Source organism: Anomaloglossus baeobatrachus, chromosome 3 (genome assembly GCF_048569485.1).
Source record: "Anomaloglossus baeobatrachus isolate aAnoBae1 chromosome 3, aAnoBae1.hap1, whole genome shotgun sequence".
NCBI classification, from domain to species: domain Eukaryota; kingdom Metazoa; phylum Chordata; class Amphibia; order Anura; family Aromobatidae; genus Anomaloglossus; species Anomaloglossus baeobatrachus.
Window position 1 is genome coordinate 346,359,648 of NC_134355.1, and position 26,203 is coordinate 346,385,850.

Sequence of the window (26,203 nt, forward strand, 5' to 3'; positions counted from 1 at the left end):
GAGTATCTTATTCATTTTTTGTAGCAGCTCTACTTTTTGAGTTACTATACAGTTACCCACACAGCAATTTGGGATTTATTCCTCGACAGGAGTATTAATTTTGGAATCAAAGATAATCTGCAACGTGTGTGACAAATACTTGAATATTTAATGCAATGCACATTTAAATAAGTTTTAAAAAGTAGTAGTCAAATCCATAACTGACCATCTGCGATTCTACAATATATCAACCAAGCAAATGGTGGCTGTTCTTAGTTCTAAGCGGAGCTTAAAATGTGGGGATACAATATGGATCAATTGCAATAGGTCACTCAACTAAGATGACTGAAGAGCAAAACACAATTGCTCTTGTCCTACAGAAATTATCATACCATGATCACCAGTGGCCAGTCTGTATGGATCTAAAGAATATTGTGCAGGGACAGCAGATTGGATAAACTAAATATCCCTGTTTCATCTGTCTTTCGGATTGTAGCGGAAAAAAAAAGAGCACTGGGAGAGTAAAGAGTGGCCTCTGAGAGAACAGAATATAATTGCAGAGCCATTGGTTGACGAGATAATTTTACTACCATGGCACATCAAATTAGGTTTGATGAAACAGTTTGTAAAGGCTCAAAACAAAGAGGGAAGATGCTTCAACTACATCTCTACATCATTTCCAGCGCTGACCATGAAAAATCTAAAGGCGAGTATTTTTGATGGTCCTCAAATCAGAGAACTCCTGAAGATCCACACTTCAAAGATTCATTGAACAATGCTGAGGCAGATGCATGGTCTTTTTTCACTATGGTTATACAGAATTTTCTTGAACTATGAAGCACATGAATACACCTAACTAGTAGAAAGATTACTATCTCTCCATCACCTTGCATGTACGAGCATTACCTCCAGAACCACTTGGATCATTTTCCAAAAAACCTTGGTGAAGTGAAGAGCAGGGTGAACGATCCCTCCAAGATTTAAGAAATCTAGACAAAAGATACTGAGGATACTGATAAACTCACATGATTGTGGATTATTGCTGGTTTATTCAAAGTGATTGCCCTGGTGCAACTTAGCGCAATAAATCTTTAAAGCGCCCACTTTTAAGAGGTATCTCCGTAAATGAACAGTGTATCACTGACAACCTTTTTATGCATGTTTAATTCTTATTCTGTGATATAAATTCTTCATAAATAAATCAAATCTATGTACGTACATGTTGTAATAACAAAGAAGGAAAAAATGTTTAGTAGACCTCGGTCCTAGTGTTTGATCGGTTGTATGCATATACATGAGGTATATTAACTAGAGCTGATGGGAATAAAATAAGGGTAGATTTAGAATAAAATTATTCTTTATTGATATATATAAAAATTGATAATAGAAAACACCCAGTGCTTATGAACACACAGTAAAGGGATGAGCTATATAAATGGGATCCCTATAGCGCCCTATGGGATCTTGTTCCTGCCTGACAACGGAGGGTATGACACTGTAACTGATTTGGGCAGTGTAATTTTTTAATTCACTATTTTCATAGGGCATAGTAAGGGATAGCCGACGCGGAACAGGGGCGCCCAAAACAGTTACGGTGTCATACCCTCTGTTGTCAGGCAGGATCAAGATCCCATAGGGCGCTATAGGGATCCCATTTATATAGCTCATCCCTTTACTAGTCTTTGTGTGTTCATAAGCACTGGGTGTTTTCTATTAAATTTTAATATATATCAATAAAGAATAGATTTAGAATCCGCAACAAAAAATGATCTAAAATCAGGTTAAATATTTCAGGCATCAATTTTCTTATTTACCAGTGTTCTCATTCGAAGATCTAGCGATAAAAATGAACTTTGTTCTTGGGACACCTCCTTTTAAGCTGTGAATTTTTTCTGCAGTGTATAGATGAGATGTTGTGCAATCTCATTGACAATGCAGCTACAATAATAAGCAGTGGAGAATCTGGTTCATATCCTCCCCATTTGGATGCACATTTACACCCCCTAGAAAACAATGGCCCACTTTTTGGAGTGGTTTGTACTAGAATGCGGACTCTACCTCTTAAAAACCAATAACCATGAATATAGTGGTAAAAGCATTAGATCTTCCGATCCATAAAGCCGTGTAAGTTGTAACGTCTGCAAGGCTAAAATGAGCAGTAGTCATGTTTATTATGTATTTTGGTAAAATCACTTTTACAAATGAGGTTTGAGTAGTAGGTTGTAATTACGGTTCATGATTTCCTTTCTCTAGATTTCCTTTGTCAAAGAGGCATTTATTGATCTTTCTCTGCCCATTATAGAAGGAAGGGTGAGTGAAACTTCTTGTTCATTTCCACAGTGTGGTGTATATTGGCAAAATCTACTTAAGCCCCTTAATCATCTCAATATTTTTGGTTTTCATGACCAAAAGTGTATTTCCCATATATTCATTACATTACCAGAGCCAGTGATGAGGAATGAGTTTTTTATTTTTATGGCACCATTTAGTTATTTTGTTACTTGTGTTGCATAACTTTTTTTTTTTTTATGGTGCGGCATTGGTCTCTGCCATTTTTTCGGGAGGGTTGGCTCATATGGAGTTGACTGTGTCAATACAGTTGCGACAATATCAAATTCACATTTTGTTTTGCTGTTTTTACGTAAAAACAAATGGTATTTTTCCCTTTTAATATTTTTTTTTCCACTGCAATCTGGGAGTCCTATATTTTTCTATTGACGGGATTGTGTTAACACTTTTTATTCATTTTCATCAGTTTTGGTGTTTATTGCTACTATTTCGAGGGGTCATTTAATTGTTTAGGTTGGTAATAATGTGGCATTATGAGTTATGGTTTATTTTTTTTAATCTTTTTGTCTTGTTTTCCATTTAAAAAAAAATATTTTTTTTAACCCCTTCATAGTATTAGGATTACCTATTTTTCCTCGCTTTTTTTTTTTTTTTTTTGCACCCCATTTTCTGGAAAGCCATTACCATCACAACGTATGACGTATGTTTTGATGGACCAGATGGATCCACTAATACCAAATATGCTTATTTTTTTTAATGGGGGGAAAAAAAGAGTAATTCGAATTTCGCTTTTTTTATTTTCATATTTATAAAAAACAATATTTTAGTCCCTTTAGCATCTTGAACCTTCTACCAACTGTTCACTTATGCTACATACAGAAATTCCACAGTATGAATGTGTTTTTAATTTTAAAGTGAATACATTTCTTTATCACCCATGTCTTTTGTGCCCTCACTTTATTCACCTTTCTAGCCCCAAATGTCAGCTTTGTGTACCAATGCACTCTTACTTTGTCTAGTGAATGTTAAACCTTACTTATCCTCATCTCTTGTGATGCTGTTTGACTTAGGTCTCCAAACCTGTAATCTGTGGAAAAGGACCCAAAGGAAAGACTACTCAGGATAATATATCATATCCTTGTAACGACAACTCACCAGGGAGGATACACGAGACAGTCCTCGAAGTAAATAATAATGTAAGGATGTGTCATATCTTTGTATAAAAGTATATATAAAATGTCATGTGATCGGGATTTATGTATGTATTTTACTCGCTTATAGAACGCCAATAATTCCACATCCCTTTACAGTCATTGTTGGCTCTGTCCACTTTGGGGCTCACAATCTAAATTCCCGATCAGTAGTTCTTTCGAAAATGTAGAAATTCCTTGAGGGTGTTGGGATTGGACCTAGATTCCTATTGATAACAGCCTACAATGCTAACTGAACCACCTTGCTTATACAGTGCTAACATATCCCTTATCACTTTACAGAAGACTTATGTGATCAGATGTGCATCTAATGAACACCTCTTACATATAACCTGGGCATAGTTTGGTATGATGGGATCTGCCATCGCATGCCAGTAGGGTATTAATGGGAAGGTGGCTTCACTGGTGTATGGCATTTTCTTTTATAACGCTAGAAAGGAGAGAGCTGCAAACATGTACGGCCATTTCAGTGACTCCCCTTCAGAAAGTGGCTGTGGGTCAAAAGGTGAAAGTTTTTGTCATATCCCTTGGGAATACTCATTAAAGGCATTTTCCACTACTTGTGTGTGTCCCCCCCCCCCTTTCATTCTTCCTAACTATTCCTAAGTATCACTTTCCCAATACACTTCTGCTACCTACCCTCCTCCTGTAAATGTATCTTTTTTTAAATCAGATCTTTTTTATTAAACAATTAGGAATCAATACAGAGAAAATATATTGCATCTTGTATAACTAGTAAAAGCGTACATTGAAAAAACTTATGTTGTCTATAAATCCGGTTATTCCTCTGTATATATATATATGAAAAAAATTCTTAGATCACAGTTATATAAATTGAGCCTACAAACAACATGGCTCCACAGATAAACAAAAGTTAAATTATGCAATAATACCTCAGTCTAATAGAAAAGCCTCCTCCATCAGCCGTGTCGCTCCGCATCATATTTCCATACCCGCTTGCCTCTCTCTCCCCGTCTAATCATCAATCACACACTTCCGGCCCCTCCCACAGCGCCGCTCAAAGTCCACTTCGCCACGTAAAACACTAGTTTTAACTTTTACCCCCCAAACGTTCCATTCACTGCAAGCACAACAGTAACTGGTCCAAAATTGAATCCTGCACTAGTGCCCCAGAGGGGAGACCCGGCGACTCAATCCATGGCTGCCAGATTTTGTAAAACTTTCTCAGTGTTTTTCTTTTTAAATAAACTCCCCTTTCCAATCTAATGACGTTATTTAATTTATTTTTAAGATCTGATAACGTTGGTGGTAAAGGATCTAACCAATGGTATGCCAGTATCTTCCTTGCTTGATACAGGATACGGGCTATTCCCAGGGCTGTTGGAGAGTCCGGGTCTACTCCTCCCTCCCACAGACTCAACAAACATAAACGAGGTGACGGTTGTATTGTGATATAATATATTTGGTCTATGAGTCCCAGGGTTTGCTTCCAGAAATCACCAATGTGTCCACACTCCCACATAACATGCATCAAATGGGCATCATCCTGTCCACACCTAACACATTGTGCATTTGATCTAAGTCCCATCCTGAATAATAGGCTGGGAGTTTTATATACCCTGTGGAAGAGATATATTTGAGAAAGCCTTTGGCACTCAGAGACCGCCAGTTTAGAGACCTGTTCTAGAATGTCGGACCACTGGTCTTCCGTCAGGGGACCAACGTCCCGTTCCCATTTACTTTTAACAGTCAGTGGGTATGTCTCCAGATGGGCAGGTAGTAATCTTTTGTATAGTTCAGAAATAAGACCTTTAGAGGACTCAGATGTAAGTAGCATATGTAATGTTTGATTATGTGTCACTGTCACCGGATTTGTCCTCCTCTGTCTGTTCAGTGCATGTCTCAGCTGTAAGTATTGATAAAAGAAGAGATGCGGGAGGTGAAACTCTGTTCTCAATTGCTCAAAACTCTTAAGAATATTATTTTGTAGTACTTGTGGCACTAAATGGATCCCTTTATCTTCCCATCCTCAGAACCGCACTAATTTTTTAATTTCTGGCAAATCCGGGTTCTGCAACAGTGGCCAGAACCCCGTAGGCCCATTTATCTTCAAAAGAAACTTACCTCTGTCCCATACCCTAAATATCATAGCCAAGGTGGGATATCGTGCCCCATTTATCTGTCTTTGTCCCACATCCAACTGGCAACCTGGATATTTCCATACCGATCCCTGTCTCACTATATCACCACTATTATCATACGCTCCTTCTTTGCCCCAACCCCTAAGATGTTGCATCTGGGAGGCTTTATAGTATGTGTGTGTGTGTGTGTATATATATATATATATATATATATATATATATATATATATATATATATATATATATATATATATAAATATTATATATGGGTTTGGTACCGCCAATCCTCCTTCCTCCTTTCCCCGCTGTAGCACTTCCAGTCGAATCCTAGCCTGTTTCTTCCAGATAAGTTCCCGGAATAATGTATTAATTTTTGCAAAAAATTCCCTACGTATCCACACTGGAGAATTATGTATAAGATATACCGTATATGCCGGCGTATAAGACGACTGGGCGTATAAGACGACCCCCAACTTCTGCCCTAAAAATATAGAATTTGGGATATACTCACTGTATAAGACTACCCCGCTCCCAAATGAAAAAAAAGTCTGCTTTGATTGCAACATGTTAATTTTAATTCCGCGAGAGCCGTACAATATGTTTTTAAAGGGCCATTGACAGATCAATTGCTCCAATGTTCACTTAGTACAGCAAGGAATGCTCCTCCCTGCTGTATAAAGCCACAACTGGACTGAAACAATGGTACTACACTCTGCTACAAACAGACACACACAACTCTGCTACAAACAGACAAACACACACAACTCTGCTACAAACAGACAAACACACACAACTCTGCTACAAACAGACAAACACACACAACTCTGCTACATACAGACAAACACACACAACTCTGCTACATACAGACAAACACACACACACAACTCTGCTACATACAGACAAACACATACAACTCTGCTACATACAGACAAACACATACAATTCTGCTACATACAGACAAACACATACAACTCTGCTACATACAGACAAACACATACAACTCTGCTACATACAGACAAACACACACAACTCTGCTACATGCAGACAAACACACACAACTCTGCTACATACAGACAAACACATACAACTCTGCTACATACAGACAAACACATACAACTCTGCTACATACAGACAAACACATACAACTCTGCTACATACAGACAAACACATACAACTCTGCTACATACAGACAAACACGTACAACTCTGCTACATACAGACAAACACGTACAACTCTGCTACATACAGACAAACACATACAACTCTGCTACATACAGACAAACACATACAACTCTGCTACATACAGACAAACACGTACAACTCTGCTACATACAGACAAACACGTACAACTCTGCTACATACAGACAAACACATACAACTCTGCTACATACAGACAAACACATACAACTCTGCTACATACAGACAAACACATACAACTCTGCTACATACAGACAAACACATACAACTCTGCTACATACAGACAAATACACACAACTCTGCTGCTCTGTGGGGCCTGCACCCGCGGCTCGGCGGGTACAGCACCCGCTGCATCGGCGGGGGGGGGATTGGCAGGGCATACATCTGGGGGGTTAGAAGCAGCTCACCGGGGCCCATAATGGGCACAAGTCCCCCTGTGTTAGATATCTCCCCCATAGTGCTGCCCATGGCCCCTATAGATCGCACAAGTCCCCCTGTGTCAGATATGGCCCCTAGGCTGCTGCCCATAGTAAAATAAAACCCTCTTTCCTTATCTCCTCCAGCGCTGAGCTCCCTCCTGTCTGGCTCCGTGCTTCTGTTCTTCCACTTCCTGGTTCTCAGTGCGGTCATGTGATCGGCACAGCAGGCTGAGCTCTCTGCCTGCCTGATCACAGTGGAAGCAGGGACACAGGGAGAAACGCTGCAGGGGTAAGTAAAGCTTTTTTATTTTAGAATGAGCAGCAGCCTGGGGGCCAAATCTAACACAGGGGTGGGCATGTGCCATCACACTGGGACGCAGGCTCATATAATATGCACCGCTGCCCCAGCCCCTCACTGCGTGCGATTTCAGCACCATTGGAGATGGACAGCGGCTGTGCATATTATATGAGCGGGTGCAGGAGATCAAAGGATGCAGGCCGCAGCGTTCCCCTGTGCTCCAGAGCTGCTGCCCCCACCTCCCCTGGACACTGCAGTGTACATACACACCCCCCCCCCCTCCGTATATCCGGCGTATAAGACGACCCCCCACTGTAGCCATTATTTTAAGGGGGTAAAAAGTCGTCTTATACGCCAGTATATACGGTAGTAATTGTGGCATCATTACCATTTTGATTAACTTAGATCTACCGATATTTGATAGCGGCAAGCGACACCAGGTGTGTACCTTTGCTCTAAACCGCTGCACCAGGGTTTCCAGATTTAGGGCCTGGAAATCCTTCAGAATTGGGCTAACAGTTACTCCCAGATACTTAAACTCTCGGACCACAGGAACCGGTATCTGCAAGTCCGAGAAATCAACCGGGAGAGGGTCTATCGGCATTAAAGCTGATTTGGACCAATTAATCTGAAGGCCAGACCTCCGCCCAAATTCTTGAATGATATCCATTGCCGGCAAAATCGAGGAATGTATCCTGTCTAAATATAAAAGTAGGTCATCTGCATATAATGATATTTTCTGCTCCACACCTAAATCCCGTTATCTCCCTGGACTTCCGTATTGCAACTGCCAATGGCTCTCCTGCGGTAGCAAATAGCAAGGGCGAGAGCGGGAACCCCTGTCTAGTACCTCTTCCATTCTGTAAATATATCTCTCTGCAGCACATATTTAAGTACTGATTCATGCCCAGATTTCACTTCACTCTCTTCTCAGCCTGATTTAAAGTGCAGTGCTTTGATGTGACAAGTGCTGTAATGTGCAGGTCATGCAATGTGATATACTATCTAATGATTGCCATATTAGCTCCATGATTCTGCAACGTATTGTGTTTTGTCATGCTTAATTAAATTCAGTCCCTCATCTATATTAGTGTTTTTGGATCCCAGTAACATCAGAGTGCGAGATAGTGGGGGAGAGGCCGTGTGGTCTCAGGATTTTTCCATATCAGGCGTGCTGAGATTTTTTAGGGTTTTTACGGCTTCAGACAGTGCTCTTTCCTATCCTTTCCTATAAAGATAGTTTTGGCCTCATATTTGCTGAATCTGTTTTCTAGCTTTCTATTGTGATTTCCTATATCACCGTAGTCTTTATATGTGGTGGGCTATCTATATCTTTGGGGATTGCTCTGAGGCAGATTAGCTTTTCTTATATTTCTATATGTAAGAATATTTAGTTCTCCGGCTGTGTCAAGATGACTAGCTCATCCCATGGCTACTTCTAGTTGTGTGTTAGGATTAGGTCTGCAGTCTGTTAAGGTTCCAGCCACTCTGGTTACTTTTTGGATTTCCGCATTTTTTTATCCTCCTCGGTCCCTGAATCATAACAGGTATGTGTGCCCAGACTCCTATATCCCGCCCCCACCAGTCACATGCCTTGCTCAGTTGGTTCAATTCCAGTCTCCAGACTGGAAGAATCAAAGCTAAAACACCAACTTAAGAATATACGCACCATAGGAATATACGCACCTATCAACATAGGAATATATGCACCACAGAGAAGTAAGCTTACAGGAGCAGAGTAGGTAGCAGAAGAATATTAGAGAAGTGTTAGTTAGGAAGGGTTAAAACAAATGAAAGGGGCTCACATTAGTAGTGGAAAACCTCTTTAATCAGAATAATGTATTCCCTATGAGATAACAATGTTGGAGCATTTTTGATATGACTTTACCGTGTGCTATTACTTTTTAGACTTTCTGGAAATGTATAAATAGGTTAATAACTGGGTGCTGCCAGTGCCACTCACTTTTATAATAAAGTTTATGCATTTTCATTGCATAAATTAGCTAAAATATGAAAAATGTTAAAATAGAATTAGTTTTTAACAGTTTACAATTTACTTGGTCAGTAGGGTCTCTTCCTACACAGCCTAGTGCTGACAGGGGACTCAAACCTGACTAGGTATATGGGCCGCACATATAAAAAAATTTAATTTGGGCCGCTGCATTCTTTTCAAGACAAAGTGACATACCATATTGTTTTTTTTTATACATCTGTTAAACACTTTTTTTTTTTTAAGAACATTTTTCGATACTTTATTATAATTTTTTTTAAATAGTATTCGTCGTACAGTTTTATTGATTGGGTTGTTACGGATGTGGCAGTAAGAAATGTTCACTTCATTTATTTAACTTTATATATGGGGTCCATCTTATAATGCCAGTGTCCCTCTAACAAATCATATAGGGTATATGTCCCTCATAGCCCCCCATCCTAAAATTAGCCCCCCTTAATCTGGATATTGAATATAGCTTCCTTGTGATGGCACACATTCCCCTGTGCTGCCCATGGCCCCTATAGATCGCACAAGTCCCCCTGTGTTAGATATCGCCCCCATAGTGCTGCCCATGGCCCCTATAGATCGCACAAGTCCCCCTGTGTTAGATATCGCCCCCATAGTGCTGCCCATGGCCCCTATATAGATCGCACAAGTCCCCCTGTGTTAGATATCGCCCCCATGGTGCTGCCCATGGCCCCTATAGATCGCACAAGTCCCCCTGTGTTAGATATCGCCCCCATAGTGCTGCCCATGGCCCCTATATAGATCGCACAAGTCCCCCTGTGTTAGATATCGCCCCCATGGTGCTGCCCATGGCCCCTATAGATCGCACAAGTCCCCCTGTGTTAGATATCTCCCCATGGTGCTCCATGGCCCCTATATAGATTGCACAAGTCCCCCTGTGTTAGATATCGCCCCCAGGCTGCTGCCCATTGTAAAATAAAACACTCTTTCCTTACCTCCTCCAGCGCTGATCTCCCTCCATGCTTCTGTTCCTCCACTTCCTGATTCTAGTGCCGGCCATGTGATCGGCACAGCAGACTGAGATCTCTGCGTGCCTGATCAGTGGAAGCAGGAACACCGGGGAGAAACGCTGGAGGGGGTAAGTAGAGCTTTTTTTATTTTAGAATGAGTAGCAGCACGGGGGCCATATCTAAGACAGGGGGGGCATGTGCGATCACAGGGGGGCGCAGAGACCTATAATATGCACCGCTCCCCCAGCGGTTATATGAGCGGGAGCAGGAGATCAAACGCTGCCGCCGCAGCGTTCACCTGCCCCCAGCAGCGCCCCCTACCTCCACCGGACCCTGCTGTGTGTGTGTGTGTGTATGTATATAATATATATATATATATATATATATATATATATATATATATATATATATATATCTCATACATACATACATACATACATACATACATACATACAGTCAGGACCAGAAATATTTGGACAGTGACACAAGTTTTGTTATTTTAGCTGTTTACAAAAACATGTTCAGAAATACAATTATATATATAATATGGGCTGAAAGTGCACACTCCCAGCTGCAATATGAGAGTTTTCACATCCAAATCGGAGAAAGGGTTTAGGAATCATAGCTCTGTAATGCATAGCCTCCTCTTTTTCAAGGGACCAAAAGTAATTGGACAAGGGACTCTAAGGGCTGCAATTAACTCTGAAGGCGTCTCCCTCGTTAACCTGTAATCAATGAAGTAGTTAAAAGGTCTGGGGTTGATTACAGGTGTGTGGTTTTGCATTTGGAAGCTGTTGCTGTGACCAGACAACATGCGGTCTAAGGAACTCTCAATTGAGGTGAAGCAGAACATCCTGAGGCTGAAAAAAAAGAAAAAATCCATCAGAGAGATAGCAGACATGCTTGGAGTAGCAAAATCAAAAGTCGGGTACATTCTGAGAAAAAAGGAATTGACTGGTGAGCTTGGGAACTCAAAAAGGCCTGGGCGTCCACGGATGACAACAGTGGTGGATGATCGCCGCATACTTTCTTTGGTGAAGAAGAACCCGTTCACAACATCAACTGAAGTCCAGAACACTCTCAGTGAAGTAGGTGTATCTGTCTCTAAGTCAACAGTAAAGAGAAGACTCCATGAAAGTAAATACAAAGGGTTCACATCTAGATGCAAACTATTCATCAATTCCAAAAATAGACAGGCCAGAGTTAAATTTGCTGAAAAACACCTCATGAAGCCAGCTCAGTTCTGGAAAAGTATTCTATGGACAGATGAGACAAAGATCAACCTGTACCAGAATGATGGGAAGAAAAAAGTTTGGAGAAAAAAGGGAACGGCACATGATCCAAGGCACACCACATCCTCTGTAAAACATGGTGAAGGCAATGTGATGGCATGGGCATGCATGGCTTTCAATGGCACTGGGTCACTTGTGTTTATTGATGACATAACAGCAGACAAGAGTAGCCGGATGAATTCTGAAGTGTACCGGGATATACTTTCAGCCCAGATTCAGCCAAATGCCACAAAGTTGATTGGACGGCGCTTCATAGTACAGATGGACAATGACCCCAAGCATACAGCCAAAGCTACCCAGGAGTTCATGAGTGCAAAAAAGTGGAACATTCTGCAATGGCCAAGTCAATCACCAGATCTTAACCCAATTGAGCATGCATTTCACTTGCTCAAATCCAGACTTAAGACGGAAAGACCCAGAAACAAGCAAGACCTGAAGGCTGCGGCTGTAAAGGCCTGGCAAAGCATTAAGAAGGAGGAAACCCAGCGTTTGGTGATGTCCATGGGTTCCAGACTTAAGGCAGTGATTGCCTCCAAAGGATTCGCAACAAAATATTGAAAATAAAAATATTTTGTTTGGGTTTGGTTTATTTGTCCAATTACTTTTGACCTCCTAAAATGTGGAGTGTTTGTAAAGAAATGTGTACAATTCCTACAATTTCTATCAGATATTTTTGTTCAAACCTTCAAATGAAACGTTACAATCTGCACTTGAATTCTGTTGTAGAGGTTTCATTTCAAATCTAATGTGGTGGCATGCAGAGCCCAACTCGCGAAAATTGTGTCACTGTCCAAATATTTCTGGACCTAACTGTACATACATACATACATACATACATACATACATACACACATACATACACACACACCCACGTATATTCTGGGGGAACAAACATGCGTCTTATAAAGCGAAAAATACGGTAGTAACTTTGGCCAACATCTTGCAGTAATGTGCCCCATCCTGATCCCTATCTTGTGGTAATGTCTTTTTAACAGTGTCCTATTGTATGGGACTATGTCCTTTTAACATGGTTATGGAATAGTAACACCCATTTGTCAATTTACGCTTATATTTCTAAGAGGACTAATGGAAGCAGAGCCTATCTTTTCCTAACAAAGATGCTAAAGTAGATATTTAAGGCAATAATTAGTTAATAAGTATTTGCTTAAAGGGAATCTGTCACCAGGTTTTTCCTACATAATCTGAGAGCAGCATAATGTAGAGGCAGAGACCCGGATTCTGGTGATGTCACTTAAAGGGCTGCATGTTGTAGTTTGGATAAAATGACTTTTATCAGCAGGAGATTTTCACTAAAAAAACATTAGTAAACCTGCTGCCATGTAGTCCAACCACATCACCACCACTGATTTGATGAATTTCGTCCTATGGTGTACACAGAAAGCTGACAATCAGTGGTGAAGTCAATGTTCAGAAAACTGGTAGCTCTGTAGCATTGATTTTATCAAAACTGCAGCAGGCAGCCCAATAAATGATACATTGCTGGGATTGGGGTCTCTGTCACTACATCATGCTTTCAGATTGGGTAGCAAATATCTGATGAGCGATTCCCTTTAAACATGCGTGTCAGGACAACTGACGCCATGATGTAACTGCATTCCCAATAAATAATGTACTTATCCTAACTGTTACATTCTTGTGATGATATGAAAGAGATTTACTAACGTTCATTATTTAATTTAACTTAGGATAACTTAAAAGAAGGACAGAAAGTTTCACAAGATTCTGTGATCAGCCAGAGTGAATCTACTGAGGAAAGACATAAGCAGTCTGAAGTGGATGGAAGAGATGGTTTAGTGCCAGATGTAAAGTGTATTTCCAGAAGTGTGAAGTCTGGCAGCCAGTCAGATGGCAGTGAAAGAGATGGCCAGAGCAGCGGAGATGCGGATAGTGAGGCTTCAGACTGGGAAATGTCAATAATCCAGAAGGATTCTAAGAAGGAGTCTAATAATCCTAAAGAACGCGTATCGGAGGAGAGTCCACAGTCCACTAACAACAACATTGACCTTAGTGCAGTCACGGGCTCTTTATCCAAGCTTAACCTCAATGAAATGGCAGAGAATTTGGACTCCTGTAAAGAAGTGAGCAGCACAAACAATCAGCCTTCTTCTTATGCAAAGTGTGTGCCATCCCTGAACCCTCAAAACGCTTTCCAAACACTCTCCCAGGGCTACGTAACCAGCTCCAAAGAATGCTCTGTTCAGTCCTGTCTCTACCAGTTTACATCTGTCGAGCTCTTAATGGGGAACAACAAGCTCCTGTGTGAGAAGTGCACTGAAAACAGGATGAAATATCAGAGGAAGGCTCACTCTGCGGGTAACCTATGTGCATCTTGGGGGTGCTACGTGGCAGCGCTCAATTGTGCCAAACCATGTGTCATAGATTATATAAACCTACAAAGAAATTTCCTAAGAGGAATGGTCCAATATAGAACATGAAACCTAAATATTGTGATACCCTATAGACTTATAATAAAAAATCAGTGCCAGGGATACGCAAACCAAAAAAAATGACCAGAAAGAAATAATTGTGAAATACAAAATACAGTTTTATTGATACAAAAGATGAAACACGTGGATAGTGGTGGCAAAGAGAGAGTGGAATACACTTTGCCCAGAAAAACACATGGTACCAAAGACTGCCTCAAGATGGCAGTATAACCTGCTGTAAAGGTATATACAGTATATTTCCAGGTAAGCCTAATATTTCTATCGTTCTTACTAAGGTGCCCAAGGACGTTATCGAGTCGCGACGTGGAGCCCTGCCAAATAAACAGCATGTCAGCGATGTAACGCATCCAAGAAATGACACCTTCGTGTCCCTCACTGTCAAGTGTCGTATACCTCTCCTACAGCCCCAGGAAAAGATTAGCATATGAGGGTACGCATGCAGCCCCCATAGCCGTTCCCTGGAGCTGTAGGAAGAGGCGGTCCTTGAACACAAACAAATTATGGCCAAGAATGAATCGGAGGAGGAGTATGATAAACTCCTTCAACTCCGGATCAAGATTGGTCATGTTCAAAAAAACTCAGATGCAAAAATGCCCTGTGTATGGCGTATAGATGTATAAAGTACTTCCACGTCACAACTCACCAACCACATATCCTCTTTAAGCACCACCCCATCCAACTTTTTCAGGACATCATTAGTGTCCTGGACAAAAGATGGTAAAGTCTGGACACGTTGTTGTGCCTGGTCTGCCTCATCTCTTCTCTGCTGCCTTCATTATGACTCAAGGTATTGTGTTACTTATTTTATTTTGGTTGTCAATGGAGGAAGCACTTTAGGGTGATTTAGACATTTCATATGATAGCTATAGCACACTCTCTCCTGCAGCTACTATTGTCTGTATATATACTGTATATACCTTTTACAGCAGGTTATACTGCCATCTTGAGGCTGTCTTTGGTACCTTGTATTTTTTTGGGCAGAGTGTTCTACTCTCTCTTTGCCACCACTGTCCACGTGTTTCATCTTTTGTATCAATAAAACTGTATTTTGTATTTGACAATTATTTCTTACTGGTCCTTTTTTTTGTTTTTTTTGTGTATCCCTGGCACTGATTTATTATTATATATCTATAGGGTATCACAATATTTAGGTTTCATGTGTCATAGAATAGATTTACTGACTGTAAAAAAATCTTAAAGGGAATCTGTAATCAAAATTTCACCCCTCCCCCCCAATATATTTTTTTTGTGCATGCAGCTCTTTCAAAGACAAGTTCAGCAATATCTTTATTTGGCCAGTCTGTTTCTCTGTTACTGAGAAATTGATATGCATATGTATATGGTAGATCTGTCACTTCAGCTCTATTCCCTGCCTATCAATGCCGCCTTCTGCTTGATGGATCGCTCATTTTGCTGAAGTTACACACCATAGAGGCTGTCTGCAAAACAGGAGGCAGCGCTGGTCCGAGAATAGAGCTGTAGTGATAGAGGCTTGAGATCTACAAATTGCTCTTCAACCTCATTTACATATCAATAAACACTGATTTCTCCGTAAATGAGGTGTGGACTGGCCATGTAAAGGTATTGTTGGACTTGTCTTTGAGATACATGTACATATAAATAGTTTGTAGTGTGGAATCATCTTGCCAGATTTAATTTCTAACAGATTTTCATAGACCGAGAAGCGTGTCCATTCCTTGGAGCAGTGACTAGGGATCTTTAAACTATGTTATCTCTGAAATTCCAGAGCAGTTCAGAGGAGAACATACCCGGCTGCACCAGACTCTGAACAATGCTGCCCATGGTTTGGGATGCACGACTCGACTGACAAGTTCCCTTTTAATGACGTTCTGAGATACAAATAAAAACCTTTTTGCTATGCCCTTCATATGGTAAAGAAAAACCCAAACCATGGGACTATGTTAAATACTGATGAGGACAACTTTTAGAGAATATTGGGTCTAGACAAGATGGTTTCTGGTAACACTTATGCATTTTTAATGCGCACAATTATTTATTTCTGATCGAACATCTTTTTTCAGATCTTCTAGATGAGACACAAGATAGTGTGTATACCAATGCTCGAAAGCAGCTGCTAATATCTTCAGCACCGGCCAATCTCATTTTGCACTTGAAAAGGTTTTCTCAGGTATGATTCGAACAGTTGACATATTTGGGGCACACGCAATGTCCTAAACTAAAACCACAGACTAAGTTTAGATTGTCCTTCATCAAATATGTTTTGAACTCTTCCACCATTAAAACCTATAAGTTAATTCAATTGTTTTGTTGCAGAATGGGTTAACGCTCCGTAAAATTAACAGGCATGTGGACTTTCCTTTCATATTAGACTTGGCTCCATTTTGTTCTGTGACCTGCAAGGTATGACATATTAAAACATGGTGTTAGATACACAACTGATAGATTCTTCTTTGTAAAGTGAAGAATGGCAAATTTGGCGACTGCCCAATATCTGCCAATCCTGATACTAAAGGGAACCAACCAGCAGGATTTTCATTTATAAAGTAAAGCCAGGGCTATACAGGCGCTAGGATGCTGAATGTAAGCATACCTTTTGTTCTGAGATTGAATGTTTTATTTCAGAAATATATGCAAGTAAAGTTCCAGCAATGCACTGCTATTTGATTGACAGGTGCAACAGGAAGGGAATATATGGGTTGCCTCTTACTATCTATTCCCGCCCCTGTCTGTCTGCCTGTGCCGAAATTAACGTCTATGATGGCAACAGGGAGGAAGGCCAGGCAGGCAGAAAGGGGTGGGAATAGTTTGCAAAACGTGACCCACATATTCCCTTCCTGTTGCACCTGTCAATCAAATGGCAGTGCATTGCTGGAAATTTACTTGCACATATTTCTGAAATAAAACCTCCAATCTCAGAACAAAAGGCATGCTTACATTCAGCTTCCTAGCGCCAGTATAGCACTGGCTTTACGTATGAAAATCCTGCTGGTTGGTTCCCTTTAATGTGTGAATTGCTGAATGAGATTCTCAAATGTCAAACTAGTGTATAGGGGTTGACATATGAATAAATATTGGATTACAATATTAGATCATGCAAAGCAGGTTTTAGTTGGAATTTGTTTTAGATGATCACATATCTAAATATTGTGGATAAAAAAATGATGGTTCGTCCCGCAACACATTTTTATCCCCTTTTATTGGCATTTAGTTTCCCATCGTTTGATGATTTTAGTGTTTTTGTTCTTTTTTCATACGATAACCTATATCTTTGCACATGTATAGAATGTTCCAGAAGAGAAACATGTTCTGTACAGTCTTTATGGAGTAGTAGAGCACAGCGGATCAATGAAAGGAGGACATTATGTGGCGTATGTGAAGATCAGAATGCCTTCCAAAAAGGACGTGGATAACATCAGTGGTGGCAAGCATTCATCTGGTGAGTATCTGTCTCTTGACCCCCACACCACCTATAATGTGCATATTAAGCTTGGTAAAGTGTGCATGCCGAGAACAAAGCAGCAATCAGATAACTTTGGCACCACTTAGAACAGATGCATATTAGAAAGAGGAGATTTTTTTGTTTTCCCCAAAGCAGAGTCTGACATAGAAAAATCTACTGTATCAGGTTCCATAAACATTATCGAAATTGTCAGGAAAAACTAAATTGTCAGCTTTAATGCTTAATTTATTAATTGGAGTGTGTGTCGGTTCACCCTGGAGGGGGGCATGCTGGTGCACCCTGGAGCTGGCGTTCTGATGTTTCCTCGGGTGCAGGGGGGCATGACAATGCACCCTTGTGGGGGCGTTTTGATGCATCCTGGGTGGTGGGGGGTATGCCAATGCACCCTAGTGGGGGCGTGCCTATGAACCCCGGTGGGGTTTGCCGATGCACACGGGGGAGGGGTTTCGTGACTATGCACCCTCGTGCAGCCTGGGGGGCCGATGCACCTTGGCGGTCAGCAAAGATGCAATAGCCCCATAGATGCTTCAGTTAAGAACAGTTTAAATTGAGAGCAAATCATGGAATAGATAAACTGCATCCTTCAAATTGAGAGACGCTCTTATAATGCCAATCTGGCTCATAGAGTAAGTCTCAAACAGGTGGACTCCCTTATGACATAATGTATATTACTTCATAAATAATGTCTCTGGTCATTTTTTGTCAAACTGTTAACAAGTCCAGTTCCTTTAAGTGGTTGTCTCATGGGAAAAAAATGGATGTCATAAAGAAGCTCACTTTTTGAGAGCCTACATGAGCCCGTAACAAGGTAAGAGCTGTTCTTACTCTGGACACAGCCTATCCATGGATTAGATGATTTACCCTCAGTTTGCATAGCTTGCATGTAATGCCACAGGTACAAGAGAAATGTGAAGCAGAGCTTACATGAGCGGCCAGTGAGATGTCACAGGGAGTTGCTTCTGATATGTCAATACAGAAAAAACAAAAAGCCAGCACCAAATGTGCACTTCAGCACTAAACATTCCAAACTGTACTTATTATAAAAATTTTGAGATTTTTGGCAAAAAATTGCAATTTCTTGAGCTGCCTCGCCACGTCACGGCAAATCTCATTAGAGGCAGTCCTACACTAAAATATTTTTATAAAATGTGCCATACGGCCTCACATATGAATAGTAGAACTGCTCTCAGCAGCACTCACCTGGTCTATTTCAATCCCGTACCCATGACTGAGTCATGGCTGTGGGCGGGACAGGTCCAAGCAAATGCTGCATGAAGTAAATAGCCTGTGGACAAAGCCTGATGACTCAATGTGAACAGTCACCAACCGCCAAAATCTAGACAGATGGAATACATCCCAAATTGGGGTGCATAGCAAGGTGGAGGTCAACCACCGACCAATTCAATGAAGAAAAAACAAAAAGCCAGCACCAAATGTGCACTTCAGCACTAAACATTCCAAACTGTACTTATTATAAAAATTTTGAGATTTTTGGCAAAAAATTGCAATTTCTTGAGCTGCCTCGCCACGTCACGGCAAATCTCATTAGAGGCAGTCCTACACTAAAATATTTTTATAAAATGTGCCATACGGCCTCACATATGAATAGTAGAACTGCTCTCAGCAGCACTCACCTGGTCTATTTCAATCCCGTACCCATGACTGAGTCATGGCTGTGGGCGGGACAGGTCCAAGCAAATGCTGCATGAAGTAAATAGCCTGTGGACAAAGCCTGATGACTCAATGTGAACAGTCACCAACCGCCAAAATCTAGACAGATGGAATACATCCCAAATTGGGGTGCATAGCAAGGTGGAGGTCAACCACCGACCAATTCAATGAAGAAAAAACAAAAAGCCAGCACCAAATGTGCACTTCAGCACTAAACATTCCAAACTGTACTTATTATAAAAATTTTGAGATTTTTGGCAAAAAATTGCAATTTCTTGAGCTGCCTCGCCACGTCACGGCAAATCTCATTAGAGGCAGTCCTACACTAAAATATTTTTATAAAATGTGCCATACGGCCTCACATATGAATAGTAGAACTGCTCTCAGCAGCACTCACCTGGTCTATTTCAATCCCGTACCCATGACTGAGTCATGGCTGTGGGCGGGACAGGTCCAAGCAAATGCTGCATGAAGTAAATAGCCTGTGGACAAAGCCTGATGACTCAATGTGAACAGTCACCAACCGCCAAAATCTAGACAGATGGAATACATCCCAAATTGGGGTGCATAGCAAGGTGGAGGTCAACCACCGACCAATTCAATGAAGAAAAAACAAAAAGCCAGCACCAAATGTGCACTTCAGCACTAAACATTCCAAACTGTACTTATTATAAAAATTTTGAGATTTTTGGCAAAAAATTGCAATTTCTTGAGCTGCCTCGCCACGTCACGGCAAATCTCATTAGAGGCAGTCCTACACTAAAATATTTTTATAAAATGTGCCATACGGCCTCACATATGAATAGTAGAACTGCTCTCAGCAGCACTCACCTGGTCTATTTCAATCCCGTACCCATGACTGAGTCATGGCTGTGGGCGGGACAGGTCCAAGCAAATGCTGCATGAAGTAAATAGCCTGTGGACAAAGCCTGATGACTCAATGTGAACAGTCACCAACCGCCAAAATCTAGACAGATGGAATACATCCCAAATTGGGGTGCATAGCAAGGTGGAGGTCAACCACCGACCAATTCAATGAAGAAAAAACAAAAAGCCAGCACCAAATGTGCACTTCAGCACTAAACATTCCAAACTGTACTTATTATAAAAAATTTTATAATAAGTACAGTTTGGAATGTTTAGTGCTGAAGTGCACATTTGGTGCTGGCTTTTTGTTTTTCTTCATTGAATTGGTCGGTGGTTGACCTCCACCTTGCTATGCACCCCAATTTGGGATGTATTCCATCTGTCTTGATTTTGGCGGTTGGTGACTGTTCACATTAAGTCATCAGGCTTTGTCCACAGGCTATTTACTTCATGCAGCATTTGCTTGGACCTGTCCCGCCCACAGCCATGACTCAGTCATGGGTACGGGATTGAAATAGACCAGGTGAGTGCTGCTGAGAGCAGTTCTACTATTCATATATGAGGCCGTATGGCACATTTTATAAAAATATTTTAGTGTAGGACTGCCTCTAATGAGATTTGCCGTGACGTGGCGAGGCAGCTCAAGAAATTGCAATTTTTTGCCAAAAATCTCAAAATTTTTATAATAAGTACAGTTTGGAATGTTTAGTGCTGAAGTGCACATTTGGTGCTGGCTTTTTGTTTTTTCTTGATATGTCAATACAGTAGTATAATTTGAAAACTAAAGAACTTCTCGTGCCCAACATATGCCAGGTAATGCATGTTTGCTTATGTGTGAAAATCAGGAATAAAGTTATTTGTGAGGGAAAGGTTTTACCTACCATTTTTTTTTTTGCTTTGCAGTATCAATGGATGGAAGATCAATGGATGGAAGATCAAAAGACGAAGCTATGTCGTCTTCCAGCCAGTGGGTGTATGTCAGCGACACACATGTACAAGTGGTTTCGGAGTCTAGAGTTCTGAGTTCTCAAGCATATCTTTTATTTTACGAAAGACTGTGTTAAGTCTAGTCTTACATATTACATATCCTAGTGGCACTTTACAGTCCAGGCCAACGCAAAGAATGGAAGATGGCTGCTTTTCATCTGACACCATGAAACAATGGAGCAGATACCCTACGGCAAATATACCAGAAATGTGGTGCATAATACAGTTCATGCGGTGCAGTAAATTTGTATTTTACACACGTTTTGTGCTTTACTGGATACTTAATTTTCTTGATGAGGAGTGTGGCTGCACGTAGTCTGCCAGATATAGTAATGCTATGCAGCACAATTTTGGTGAAGGCCAAGCGAGCCGTAATGTAAGTAAATGTACTTAACATGTCCATCAAGAAGTCTATCACACACTGATCATTTGTTCTCCCTACCCGCCCCAGGCAGACTTTAATTTAGACTGTATTCGTAAATCTACGCAATCTTCTTGAACAGCCTCCCCAATTGTCATAGCTGTGAAGAAAGTTAGATGAATGAGTTGGACACGTTTTTTGTTTGTTTTTTTAACATTGGTGCTTTTGCTAGTCGTATTGTACTTGTGTGACAGAACAGTGAAGAGTTGCACTTGTCAGCAATATGATTCTATGTCATCTTTCGTTGTATCAATATCAGAAAGTACATTTCTCCCTGATATAAGCTTTCATTTCTTTTTGCTTTCTGTGGTGTCCTAAAGAATCGTTCCATGATAAAATCCTAATTATACATCTAGCAGATGTCACACTGGAGCTAGCACAGTGATTGTTCATCATTGTGTTGTTTTAATACATAAAGAGAGTATTTACAGTAGATGTTTTATCCATTCTTTCTGATTCACACCCATCAACAATGGATTGTGTGCCCAGGTATGTGCAGTATGCAATATATTCCATGTACACTTTCTTGGAGAAACCTTCTTGGAATGGTTTTCACCTGATTTTTTTCATGTCTGAAGCATACCATTTTTATCTATTCATTCTCAGCAGATAGCAGTCAGCCAGATGCTTGTTTACAGCTATTATATCCATAAACCCACATCCACCGACAATTTACAAGCATGCTCCTTTTGACCAAGCATGCAAACGTTCTTGAGTATCAAGAGGTAAGCTACTGCCAAAGCCTCTCGTGCCAGCGTATCTCTTCTGAGAAAATAGAACATATTCTGCCTCTTTACAAAGTTCGTCAATTGTATTAGAAAATCTGTGTATTGAGGAGAGTCTGTAGACCCCCCCCCCCCCATGTACACTAGTTGGCATGTCTGTCCGTCAAACTGAAATCATCAGGTTCGCCCATCTTTGATCCAATGTTTATTTGGGCCTTAACATTAGAAACACCAGAGAAAAAACTATAAAGGTCACTCCTGTATGAATGGGGGGAGCCTTTGGGTTGCTCTTATACAGTGGCCTCTGCAGAACCATAGTAGTGTTACATAATGGCAATATAAATGAATAGACAACCACATAATGCATAATCCTGCGGAGTCCTCTAAGCCAACATGTGTTGTCAGAATTGTGTCTGTGCTCTGATTCAAGTTTGCCAACTTTACATATTTAATCACAAGAACCCATACCAATTATCAATTTTTCAAAATGGTACAATAAAGAATTGAAATGCTAAAAAAATAAGTAATATAAAATACACTGTAAAATAAAATTTAAGCCGCAGAAGCAAGACATCAGACCCCAAAATTAATTCAGACCCCCCATATCCCAGACATTAAATTAGAACCCATCTTTGACGATTGTGGTCTGAATTATCTCTGGGGTGATTCCTCAGTATGATTTTCTCATTTTCCCCCTCTTTCTACATATAGCATCCCTTATTGTAACAGTGATCACAGCCCCAGTTAATAAGACTGGGTATTTGCATGCCTGTTTTAAAGGGAATCTGTCAGTAGGATCAACCCTCCCAAACAATCTATATGTGCATACGGATTATAGAGAGTTAAAATGATACTTTGCTATCTGTTCTGCTTACACCAGAGAAATCCATGTTTTTCTTATTATGTAAAGCCTGCTTTACACCTTACATTTTCGCATACGATATCGTATGCGATGTGACTCGCCCCCATCGTATGTGCGGCACATTCAATTTGTTGCCAGTGTCGCACAAATGATTATTTCCCATCACACGTACTTACCTTACATACGTCCTCGATGTGGATGGCGAACATCCACATCCTGGAGTGGGAGGGACGTTCGGTGTCACATCGATGTCACGCGGCAGCCGGCCAATAGAAATGGAGGGGCGGAGCTGAGCAGGACGTAAACATCCCGCCCACCTCCTTCCTTCCCCATTGCCGGCGGGAGCTGCGGGACGCAGGTAAGCTGCTGTTCATCGTTCCCGGGGTGTCACACAGTGCGATGTGTGCTGCCACGGGAACATTGAACAACCTGACGTTTAATTTTTAGTAATTGAACGACGTGCATGCGATCAATGTTTTAACATTCAATCGCAATCGCACGGAGGTTTCACACGCTACAATGTAACTAATGATGCCGGATGTGCGTCACTTACGACGTGACCCTGCCGACACGTTAGATAAATTGTAGCGTGTAAAGCCCGCTTTAGTGAACTGAATGAAATGAAGATCTATGGGCAGGACTTAAATTTTCCCAAGAGTCTGCCTCTAAGGGCATCTACTTTTTCCTCATAATGATGTTGACCAATTATTAGGTAGCAAGATGCAAAGAAAAGAATAATACCCCGCCACAATAGCTTAGAGCAGGTTTCTCACCGTGAGACATGTAACGACCGTCTGCTGTCACCGCAGAGCTGTGTGTGATTACATAGAGCACAGATGAGTGTGATTACAAACACTTGTTCAGCTTTCATCACGTCAGCCAGTGATGTGGGTGTTGGAGGGGCAATACAGCTGAGCTGACAGCACTATTAGAGCAGAGCTGCTAGAAGTGTTTATAATGAGACAACCTCAGCTCTGCTGTACTGCCTGCCCCTCCCTCTTTTCTGGCAAGCCACATCACATGGAGATACCAGATCTAAGCTATTGTGGTGACTATTGTCTTTTCCACTGCATACCTTATTATGATTGGTCAACGTCATATGGGGAAATATGTACACACCCCGAGAGGCAGGCTGTCAGAAAGATTTCTGTCCCTCCCATAGATCGTAACTGCTTATTTACCTATTCAGTAAAATGTGCATTGTTTCTGAAAGAAGACAAGGTATCATTTTATTCAACTTTTGACCTGTATGCCTATATAGACTGACTATGAAGGTTGATCCTTTTGACATCTTAACTTTAATGACGAGTCTGTGCTTCTTAATGAATTTATCTCTCTTATGAGCTGCTGTGCACCTATGGCAAGAAGTGTACTCTAATCAGCGATATTTCAGACAGTTTAATGCCAGAATTCTGTAGAAAGTTTGATAAATCGTCCACTTCATGTTTTGAGTCGCTTTTCTTTGGAAAGCACAAAACTAGTCTGGAACCATGGACAGTGTTGCTAGAAGATACTGCTTTGGGGGTTACTAAGCAGGGACACCCTTTTATATTGTTGAGTAAGGTTTCCTTAGGATGTATTCAGGATATATCCTGTTAAACTGGAAGATATGTAATATGTGATATTATTCCTGCACAATGGAAACTGCTGTATTTTTAAAAATGACTATTTTTATTTGAAACAAAATATAGTTATCTCAAAAGTCCTATTTATTTTAGATGTGATATGTAAACTTTGCAAATGATGTATTTACATTGTTGTCTAATTTGCTGCGTTTTTTTTTTTCCTGACGTGCCACATGAAGCAAATACAACAGATGCCAACATGTAAATAAAATTCTATATTTGACAAGTAAATCTGTTGTATGGTTTTCATTTGGAAAAAAAATATGAAAGGTTTGATGTGTTCATTTTAAATGAAGTCAGCAGGGGGAAACATTTTTGCAGGTGTTACACTTTTGCAGGACCTTGACATTATGCTCCTTTAGGGTGCTTTCACACTTGCGTTCAGCGCAATCCGCCGCTATGGAGAGTAGCGCAGTCCGTTAACGCACTGCGCTATTCTCCATAGACTTGTATTGACGACACACCGTAATGCAAGTGTCTGCTTTGCATCCGCTGGACGACGCTGCGTTGTTATATAGACGCAGCGTCAGGCAGAGGGAACGCTGCATGTAGCGTTTTTTGGGTCGTTAAAATAACGCACTTTGACGGATTCCATTAGATTACGCCAAGGTGTCTAATGATTGTCTATGGGGGCAGATTCCGCCGCAGTGCACTAAGTGGCGGAATCCACTAACGGATTCCATGACGTTCTACTGCGCATGCTCAGCATGTCTAGCAGAACGATCAAATCGTTTAAAATCACTCCTGGTCTTTCTCCCCCCTCTCACCGGCTCGGTGCTGCACAGCTGTCACACTCCTCTGGCGGCTTCTCCTGCTTTTGAAAATGCCAGCCGTTTATTTTTCCATCTTGTATTCACTGCTTTCCCCGCCCACCGGTGCCTATGATTGGTTGCAGTCAGACACGCCCCCACGCTGAGTGAGAGCTGTCTCACTGCAACCAATCACAGCCACTGGTGGGCGGGTCTATATCGTGCAGTACAATAAATAAATAAATAATTTTAAAAAATGACGTGCGGTCCCCCCCTCCCAATTTTGATACCAGCCAAGCTAAAGCCACACGGCTAAAGGGTGGTATTCTCAGGATGGGGAGCCCCACATTATGGGAAGCCCCCCAGCCTAAAAATATCAGTCAGCAGCCGCCCGGAATTGCCGCATCCATTAGATGCGACAGTCCCTGGACTCCACCTGGCTCATCCCGAATTGCCCTGGTGCGGTGGCAATCAAGGTAATAAGGAGTTAGTGGCAGCCCATAGCTGCCACTAAGTCCTAGGGTTAATCATGGCAGGCGTCTATGAGACACATTCCATGATTAACCTGTAAGTGAAAGTAAATAAACACATACACCCAAAAAAATACTTTATTTGGAATAAAAGACAAAA

At 41.1% G+C, this 26,203-nt stretch overlaps 1 protein-coding gene across 3 annotated transcripts in view; it reads left to right on the forward strand.

Annotated features, from left to right (window-relative positions):
* Positions 1-25,043, forward strand: part of USP45 (ubiquitin specific peptidase 45) — a 210,726-nt gene extending 185,683 nt beyond the window's left edge. For all 3 annotated transcript variants that reach the window (XM_075340100.1, XM_075340099.1, XM_075340101.1), the window contains 7 exons: positions 2,233-2,289; positions 3,339-3,464; positions 13,463-14,090; positions 16,267-16,373; positions 16,520-16,606; positions 17,489-17,642; positions 21,108-25,043. In XM_075340100.1, coding sequence (XP_075196215.1) covers positions 2,233-2,289; positions 3,339-3,464; positions 13,463-14,090; positions 16,267-16,373; positions 16,520-16,606; positions 17,489-17,642; positions 21,108-21,268 — 1,320 coding nt within the window. In that variant the 3' untranslated portion in view covers positions 21,269-25,043. The remainder of the gene's footprint in view (positions 1-2,232; positions 2,290-3,338; positions 3,465-13,462; positions 14,091-16,266; positions 16,374-16,519; positions 16,607-17,488; positions 17,643-21,107) is intronic.
* Positions 25,044-26,203: the final 1,160 nt, after the last annotated feature.